The sequence below is a fragment of the Ovis aries genome, chromosome 9 (assembly GCF_016772045.2).
Source record: "Ovis aries strain OAR_USU_Benz2616 breed Rambouillet chromosome 9, ARS-UI_Ramb_v3.0, whole genome shotgun sequence".
In the NCBI taxonomy this organism is placed as follows: Eukaryota; Metazoa; Chordata; class Mammalia; order Artiodactyla; family Bovidae; genus Ovis; species Ovis aries.
This window is the reverse complement of record NC_056062.1, coordinates 37,608,213-37,618,063: the sequence shown is the minus strand read 5'-3', so window position 1 is coordinate 37,618,063 and position 9,851 is coordinate 37,608,213. Positions and strand designations below refer to the sequence as shown.

Genomic DNA, 9,851 nt, shown 5'->3' with positions numbered 1-9,851 from the left:
CAATTGTTAAGTATTAAACTAAGTAAATTATAGCTAGTTGTTAGTTATGGGCCACATGAGTAATTTATACGTGCTGTACACACACACACACACGTATGCAACAGGGCTCCTTTTACTCATGTTTACTTGGAGTTAAAAGATACTTTAAGAGGATTACAGAAAATGTTTCTTAGCCTTTATGACAACACTGGACACATTTATTTGCATCACTGGCCAGGGACAAAAACTGTTAAGGGGAAATCCTGAGGCACTTTATCAACAACACATATCATGACAATGTTTTCAGAGGTCCACTGTGGCGAAAGTGAAGAAAAATCTGCAGTTTCTTTTGGTGGAATGAAAACTGCATCAGTGATGGGACACAGAGATAACACTCCTACAACTCAGATCCTCCTGCTCATCAAAAAGATGCATGTGGGAAATGTTACTGACGTTTAAAATACTCCATTAAGTCACCTGAATAAAACTGTACATCAAGGAAACTGTGAAAAGGCTTCTCGATGACTTCCAGTGAAAACATTCTTTATTGTTAAGCACACATTTAAAACTTTCTTGATTACACACATCATGCAAAACTGACGTCACACATGGTTGTTTATTGTTAACAATCTCTTCTAACGGAATTATAAATTTTAAAAAGTTACAGTGACCGCAACAGTAAAAAGAATTCAGGAGAACTCTGAAGGAAGCAAATGCTTTGTAGAACAGGTGAAAATAATTTTCACCCCTCTGGCTGTTTAGTTCTCCCTCCCAATGAGAATCTATTTTGGAAAACTATTATATACAAGAATGGCAGTCATTCATGTATGTGCACCTACAGGCACTCCACCTGATTAAAAAGAAACTACAAGAATAAAACTTCAAATAATTTTACAGGTTTTCTCTCTTTTGTTAATCCAAAACAGGGCAATGCCCTTATTTAAAATGTTCACCTGTTGCAGATTATTATTTCCATATGGCTATGACTCTGCTCCTTGGAAGCGTAGCTTACACTCGGTAACCCTTCTCTGCAGAGACTGACTGAACCATCACGTCTGCATTCTCCAGGCTGTTTCCAACCAGCGGGAAGGAACAGAGCTTCCTATTCTGAGAAGTCTTAGGAATACGCTGCTGCTTTTATGACACTGAGCACAAGTTTTCTCTGCAGTGGTGAGGCCAACACTGGCAGGTGGGCAGGTCTGGGAGCCCTCCCACTGTCTGCCTCACATAGGCAAATTCAGCTCCTTGAAGTGAAGCCCCCAGTGAAACATGACATCCAAAGCTCCTACTGGCACATGCAGGTCAACTGGCAGAGTGGAGTTTTCCAGAGACCCAAGAAGTGGGTGCTGCCATTAACAAAGACACAGAAATGCAGGAGTGGCCTTGGACCTGGGCAGTGGGAAGAGGGTGGAAGAACTCAAAGGAGCATGGCAGAGAGCCAAAGCACGTGGCAGAGAGCAGCTATGTGGCTGTGCGGACAGGGTTACTGGAAAAAAGGACCTTTTAAAAAGTTCAGGAGGAAATGAGGCCTGTGCCGCAGGAAAATGAAGGAAGAGAGATTCCAGTGAATCAGTGGCAGGAAGCTTAGCATTGTGACTGCAGCTGCGTGGAAAGAAAGGGGCATGAGAGAAAACTCAAGACTCTCAGCTGAAGAGATTTCTGAGTGGTGTGGCAAGGGGCAGCCTGCTTTCTTCTGATTGTAGTCTAATATGAGAAAAAATAGATTAAGTTGAGGGAAGGACTGTTAAAAAAAAGGAAACAGGACTTGACCTGGAAATCCTTAGCTTATGGCAAAGACATTAAAATGCAAAGATTTACTTTTAGGTAGCTGAAGCTGAAACTCCAATACTCTGGCCACCTCATGTGAAGAGTTGACTCACTGGAAAAGACTCTAATGCTGGGAGGGATTGGGGGTAGGAGGAGAAGGGGACAACAGAGGATGAGGTGGCTGGATGGCATCACCGACTTGATGGACATGAGTTTGAGTGAACTCCAGGAGTTGGTGATGACAGGGAGGCCTGGCGTGCTGCGATTCATGGGGTCACAAAGAGTAGGACACAACTGAGCGACTGAACTGAGCTGAGGCCTGCTCTAGGGAAAGAGATGAGCCTGTGGCCTATGACCTTTTGCTTATACCTGAGAAAGACAGAGAAGGTCACAGCCAGCCAGAAACAGCTGGATTACCTAGGAAAGCTCTGGAAGGAGCCTGTGGTCTAACGGAGTGAATCTCTGTCCCATACACAGAAGATCCACACGTCTCGAGAATGTTACATCAGCAGACACTGCTTTCTTAAAGAGGACAGAGACAACATGAAACAAAAAAAGATGGCTCAGCCTCCTACAATTACACAGACATTACAAGCTGATAGAATTACTTGGCTGCAAATACCCACTACCTTTCATGAAAAAGGGGGCGGCGGGGGGGGGGGGGGGGAAGGAGGTCTCTGAGAGAAAGTCACACACCTAGAAAGGCTGCTGTGTCACAGACGGTTGTTTCCAGGCCTTCAAGCCGAGTGTGGCTGGCTGAGCTTATGAAGTGCTTGGCACTGGCAGCTCCTGTTTCCACCCCATTTTCTTTTTTTTTAAACAGGAATGTCTAGAACGGTTATTCTATGCCTGTTGCCATTATATAACTGGTTTTCTAGGTTCACAGATGGAAAGAAACTGTGTCCCAGGAATCACTCATACCAGATGTTCACTCACACTCGGTTTACTTGATTTAAATGAGATTCGGGACATCTGAGTTCATGAGATCCAGGTAAAACTGCACTTTTAAGCTAGTGCTGCAGTGGGTTGAAGCTCTTGAGCACCTTTCAGGGTGGAATGTGGATCTTCGGGACAGAAGTGGATTGCAGTAGACAGAATGGCCTCCCAAAATGTTCATGTTCTAATCCGCAAGCCAATTAATTTGTCAGCCTATGTGGTAGAAGAGATTCTGCAGATGGGGTTAAGTCACACATCTGAGGCGAGATTATCCTAGAGTACCCAAGCAAAGCAAATATAATCGCCAGGGCCCTTAGAAGAACGGAGAATCAAAGCTGGAGGCAAAAGCCATAAGGACAGAAGCCAAGATGAGGGGCTTGGCCACAGTGAAGGGATGGATGCCAGCTGAAGAGGCAAGAGATGAGCGCTGGTGCACTGGAGAGAACCTGTGATCCATCACCTTTCATGATCAAAGGGACCTCAAGGATCCAGTTACTATGGAGACCTTACGTGGGGGAGAGCATCCAGGATCACCCGATAGACACAATAAACAGAGAATCTTTCCCAGCTGTTTTCAAAGAGATGTGATGACAGAGGAGTCAGAGGGATAGTGTTGCTGGTTTTAGAGACGAAGAGAGGGGGCCACAGGCCCAGGCATGCAGGTGGCTGCTTGAAGCTGGTAAAGCAAGGACACACATCTCCCCGAGAACCTCCCAAGAGGAACGGTGCCCTGATACCTGCCTGTAGCCCAGTGAGGCCCACGTTGAGACCCAGAGAAGTACAAGAAACCTGGGCTATTGTAAGCCACTATGTCTGTAGTGATTTGTTACAGCAGCAATAAAAGACGAGCCAGGAGAGGTGACCAGAGATGAAATGGTGTTGGGAAGAATAAGCTTTTCTCTCACTCCTGCTGCATCCTCCCTCACTCAGCAAACATTTGGCTCCAGCAGAAACGCAGACATTGACGCTGGTGACTCTTCCGTCTCTTTGATGGAAGTCATTCTTCCATTTCTGCCCTCGTTTGGTCTTGCAGTACAATACACTCTGGGTTGAACACTTACAACCGTGTTTAGTATACATGGTGGGTCCCCCAGAAACACTTGCTGAATGAATAAAAGGAGGTGATCAATACAGGCGCTGCCAGGGACTGTAGTTACTCTCCTTTCAAGTACAGTTGAACACACTCCTCCTCAAGAACTGCTGACCTTTATGTCTGTTTCTGGTTTATGATGGTCATAAAACACAAGGCGAAACTGTACTTTCTGACATGAGTAAAATAGCTAAGTCAGCAAGTAGAAAGGAATTATTTATCTTACTAGGAGAAATAACTACTATATGACCCAAGTATTTAAATATCAGAATATAGACACACTTCCCAGTATATATTACAGAAAATATTTCAAAGTGTTTGATCAGATTTCTTAATGGCTGCTGATCAACACAGCATCAAGAAACTTTAGTGCAAATTTTACCAAATTCATTTGTCAAAAATGGCATTTTGTTCATTTTCTGTGCAAACAAGTGCTGTTACATTAACTCTGAGCATGTATCAAATTGGTTTGCCTGAATATTTAAAAGCTATCAATGGAAGCCAGCCCTTTTGGCTAAAACTTCAAACATATGTTACCTTAAGATCTATTCCTAGTCCAAATTTGTCTGTCCTAAAGCTGGAAGATTGAAGAATTAAGTCAAAATTTACCTGTATAAATAATAAAAATAATTTTTTACGCTCTTAAGTATTTTCCTCACTAATATGGCACATTACCATTCCTACACGCTACTGCATAGGTAGGACAGTATCATTTTAGCTGCTGCAGTATCACAGTGTTAAGAATATCTGCTTCTTGTAGTGTCAGGCTTTCATCTGTTAGCACTTTGTTTGGAAACGAAGTCACAAGAATAAAGTCAAGAGTCGCAAATTCAGGACGAGACTGCACGATAAAGTCCCGGACATCCAGGATCCTAAAGAAATAAGATGAAAATAATTCGTCATATGGAAGTTTTATTGTCATTTAAGCTTTTTAGCTAAAATTAGATAATAATTAAAATAAACCACATGGTTCTAATCCTTATTTAAATGTGTTATAACCTTCTTTAATTTCAATGGATGGATTTATCTTGGCTTTCAGGTAAAACATGAGGATTAACTCTGAAGAGTACCTAACAGTTACTTTCACTGTAAATAGACACAATCTCCAAGTGAGTTGTTCTATCAAAGAAACATTAACCATGCTACTACACTGAACTACAAGGGCTGATTTTTTTCATAGTATAAAATATCTTAGTAGCACATGATCCAGAAAAAGGTACCTCAGGTGAGCCTATGTCAATGTGAATCTGTACCTACAAAGAGTGTTTAAGAAAATTACTTTCATACAGACACAGTAACTCAACTAAAATCATAAATGTTATCTTAGTGGGACACAGTGAACAATAAAAATAATATCTTATTAGCATAACAAATGAATGCTAAAATGACATTTAAAACTGTTTATTTGAAATACCTGATAACAGTACAGTTAAACTTTATTTACACTACAAATCTCTATGTAGATTATGAATCCTACAGGGTTAGGGCTTCTCTGATAGCTCAGTTGGTAAAGAATCCGCCTGTAATACAGGAGACCTGATAATGCCTAGGTTGGTAGGATCTCCTGGAGAAGGGAAAGGCTATCCACTCCAGCATTCTGGCCTGGAGAAGTCCATGGACTTCTGTATAGTCAATGGGTCGCAAAGAATAGGACACGACTGCGACTTTCACTTTCAATCAGGGTTATCATAAAATTTTAAAGGGGTAAAGTCCAAATAAGGTTTTACTAAAGCAAATCAAATCTGATTCAACTTTTCTTGGTTTTAGCAATAGCACAAAATGACAGCTTTTAACAATTTTCTTTATTTCTAAGTGGTATCTGTATTTGCATTAGTATTTGGACAGTTTACAGAGGATGTTTAAGTACTAATTGTTTGACTTATTTCAAGTTTTTCTGTCAAAAACTTACTTCTAAAGTAAACCTAAGCAATTTCATATTTTTCCTGACTCAAGATGCACCCAGATTTACAAAGATAAGTCAACCTGAGCTTACCTGTGTGTACTGTTGAATCTCTGTATCAAACGGCTCCCGTCTGCTAACCTGACCTGGATTTTGGTGGTTGGCATGGAATCGTCAATAAGAACCACTGCATTGAATAGTGACTTCTCCTCCTCTTCTGGGGAGGAAGGTGTACTGACTATTTCAGGTGTGAGGCTAAGGAAGAAGAATTAAAGAACCAGAACGCAAATATGAACATGTAAGACGCACGACACACTGCAGACAGTAGAAGCACCACTCAGACCTCCAGCTGACTCTCTAGTCATCCTGCCATCACGTCTGCGCCAGCGAGAACATGGCTTCCTTTGGGATATCCTATTTTTCTCCCAAACTCTTTTATTAAAATTATTCTGGGTCCTACGATTCTGATTTAGTTTATCCAACTTCTTTTGAAAGCCTCACTCTGGATTTCTTCCTTCTTCATCCCTTTGAAATTTCATGAGACTGTTGGGCACAATGGTCTTCAGTCAGAAACCCGAGCAACTTGGAGTTTATGTCCAAGACTGACCATGAGCACAGACAGATTTCAGATCCCAGTTTTGTCAATTTGTGTGAACTCAAGTATGTAAACTAATCTCTTTGAATCCCAGTTCTATCGTTTATAAAATGGAAATAATAATGTTATGAAAGTCTGTTATAGTAATATAGTGCTCAAAACAGTGTTTCAAGAGGTATCACTATATTTGTACATATCATCAATACTAAGCTATTAATTTAAACTTAGTTGATACTTTAAAAATCTGATTTAAGTAGTTCCTGTTTTACAAAAAAGAAGTAATAAGAAATTTAACCTACGGTGATGACAGTGATAAACAAACAGACTCTATATGATTTCAATACCTTTAGACCATGAAATTTTTGCCTCTTGTTTTATACCCCTGGATATGTTCCAGTATCTCCTAGTTTACAGTCTACAGGGAACCTGAATAAAATTTGTATCCTACTGTTACATGAAAACTGTATAAATCTTAATGACACTGAGTTGGTTCATAGTGCTTTTCAGGTCTACTATATAATTCTCCTTCACTGTATAGTCTATTAACTTTTGAGAGTTGGTATCGAAACTCTAACTAAAGATCTTACTTTACTGACTTAATATATGGTGACAAGTATGTAATGAACCTTGTGTGATATGATCTCTTTCCAGTGGACTGTGGTTACTAGCAACCATAGTGCCTCCTAATGCTAGCAGGATGACCCATAACCGTAAGCTGAAAGTGAACATCAAAAACAGAGTGCTCTTTTGGTTAAGCAATTAGAACAAATACAGCCAAGTTCTTTAAAGACATCACATCTTAACCTTATCTTAGTTATCTTTTAAGGGATCTTTTGACAATCTTGATGTTTATTCTTTCAAATGTTGAGACTTAGATGGGTCCCTATGTTACTTTTGAAAAAAAAAAAAAAAAAATCTGTTAGGATCAAGGCTCCATGAGCATTTGTGCTTTATTTTAGTACAAACCAAGCTCATTATGGCTCTTATTCCCACCCCAAAGCTTTCTCAGCCTATACAGCCAAGTGGGAAAAGTAATTGGCACTTCCTGTTACACTTTGCCTTTCCTTAGCTACCTCCTGACACATATTTCAGAGCCAATTTCAGAATGTATATGATAAAGACATGGAAAAGGAGAAAACGATGATCTGCAGTCACTGATCAGGTAGTATTAAGGAACTTCCTGTCAAGCCTGTAATTCAGGGTTGAAAGAGCTGTACTACCAAGGTGGGTTACTGTGCCAACAGGAGGACAGGAGGCAATGAACCCTCTCCCTCTGCGTCCCTATTCCCAGGTCTCCACACTGTCATCACCAGCAGCACCACATTCACGTTCTGGAGTGAGGGAGGCGCCATGGCTAACAGCATGGATCCAGGAGCCTGACTCCAGGGCTGATTTCACCACTAGCCAGACATGTGACCGGCAGCAAGTCGTTTCACCTCTCTGTGCCCGAGTTCCCTCAGTTGTAAAACAGAGACAACAGCTGCACTATTGCAAAGATTAAATTAATTCGGTCTGCAAGCATGTCAGTGCTTCTATATAGTTGGCTATTAATATTCTAACTGTTGTCCTAACAACAACCAGGGGAGGAGAAGTTCCTCATCACCCCACTGGCACATGGGGTTCTGGGGTTCTCTCCATGACGTCAGGTTGCCTCACACTGCTCTTTCTGTGCTTTAATGCTTTCTGTTTAAAAAAAAATTCGGGCCAGCTAAGCTACTTCTCAAAACACGAAAATAAAGTGCAGGTTGGGAACTCTAAGAAGAAAAGCTTTCATGCATTTCTTTGTATGAGGTGTGTGTGTGTCAAAGTGAAATTACATGGAACAACAATGAAAGACAGGTATAATGAACTGACACTGAATTCTTCCCTATGCTGAGAAATGAAAGGGGAAGAGAGAACCACTGTGCACAAGGCAACTGAGAAGAACTTGGACAGGAAGGAGTCACATGAACAGAAACACAGGGCACCCTAGAGGGCATGGTGGCGACACAGCCAATTCAACATACTACCTCAGTGACGCATGGAAAATGGAGGGTCATGTTTACCAGCACACATTATTATGTTCACGAAGAGTCCAGTCATGGTTACTATAAAGGAGTCCATCATACATCATGCCACACTCACTGGTTTCTAAATTGTGCTTAGCAAAGTCCTGGGGTTCACTGTCTGGAGATATCTAAGACAATCCCCTCTTTCTGCAATCAGAATTCTATATGTGTTTCCATAACCTGAAGAAAGAGTTTGGCTGCTTAAAATATATTGAAAATAACCCACTTAAGGACATTGCTTTGGCTGTAAGAGCTTAGCAATTACTTATAGCAGAGAGATGCTCACAGCTACGATCTATGATATTTACTGTTTTATCTAATTAATAATTCCCCCCTCTGAACCCACATAATCAGAAACAGGCAGGATGGCACAGTGGTAAAAAGCATGCACCTGCAGACAGAGTGCCTGGTTTGAACCTCACATTCCAACCACCTCCTAGCTTAACTACAATGGAAGAACTACTGCACCTGCAAATGGAGTGGTGACAGGCGCGATGCAGGGAGTGGCTGTGGAGATGGAATGGTTCATGTCTATAAAGGTGCTGACAGGAGTCAGGGAGATGCAAATGACTGCCGTCTAAGTAATGCTCAAAATTCTCCAAGCCAGGCTTTAGCAATACGTGAATAATGGACTTCCAGATGTTCAAGCTGGTTTTAGAAAAGGCAGAGGAACCAGAGATCAAATTGCCAACATCCGCTGGATCATGGAAAAAGCAACAGAGTTCCAGAAAAACATCTATTTCTGCTTTATTGACTATGCCAAAGCCTTTGACTGTTGTGGATCACAGTAAACTGGAAAATTCTGAAAGAGATGGGAATACCAGACCACCTGACCTGCCCCTCGAGAAATCTATATGCAGGTCAGGAAGCAACAGTTAGAAGTGGACACGGACCAACAGACTGGTTCCAAATAGGAAAAGGAGTACGTCAAGGCTGTATATTGTCACCCTGCTTATTTAACTTCTTTGCAGAACACATCATGAGAAACACTGGTCTGGTAGAAGCACAAGCTGGAATCAAGATTGCTGGGAGAAATATCAGTAACCTCCGATATGCAGATGACACCACCCTTATGACAGAAAGTGAAGAGGAGCTAAAAGCCTCTTGATGAAAGTGAAAGAGGAGAGTGAAAAAGTTGGCTTAAAGCTCAACGTTCAGAAAACAAAGATCATGGCATCTGGTCCCATCACTTCATGGGAAATAGATGGGGACACAGTGTCAAGACTTTATTTCTTGGGGCTCCAAAATCACTGCAGATGGTGATTGCAGCCATGAAATTAAAAGATGCTTACTCCTTGGAAGGAAAGTTATGACCAACCTAGACAGCATATTAAAAAGCAGAGCTATTACTTTGCCAATAAAGGTCTGTCTAGTCAAGGCTATGGTTTTTCCAGTGGTCACGTATGGATGTGAGAGTTGGACTGTGAAGAAGGCTGAGCTCCGAAGAATTGATGCTTTTGAACTGTGGTGTTGGAGAAGACTCTTGAGAGTCCCTTGGACTACAAGGAGATCCAACCAGTCCATCCTAAAGGAGAT

The 9,851-nt window shown here is 41.4% G+C and overlaps 1 protein-coding gene across 2 annotated transcripts in view; it reads right to left on the bottom strand.

Annotated features, from left to right (window-relative positions):
- Positions 1-505: 505 nt before the first annotated feature.
- The window catches only part of UBXN2B (UBX domain protein 2B), a 29,594-nt gene continuing 20,248 nt past the window's right edge, over positions 506-9,851 (bottom strand). The window contains exons 7-8 of one of the 2 annotated variants that reach the window (XM_015097771.3): positions 5,766-5,927; positions 506-4,644 (exon numbers count right to left, since the gene is read on the bottom strand). In XM_015097771.3, coding sequence (XP_014953257.3) covers positions 4,482-4,644; positions 5,766-5,927 — 325 coding nt within the window. In that variant the 3' untranslated portion in view covers positions 506-4,481. The remainder of the gene's footprint in view (positions 4,645-5,765; positions 5,928-9,851) is intronic. The other variant, XM_042254234.1, reaches the window with a different exon arrangement.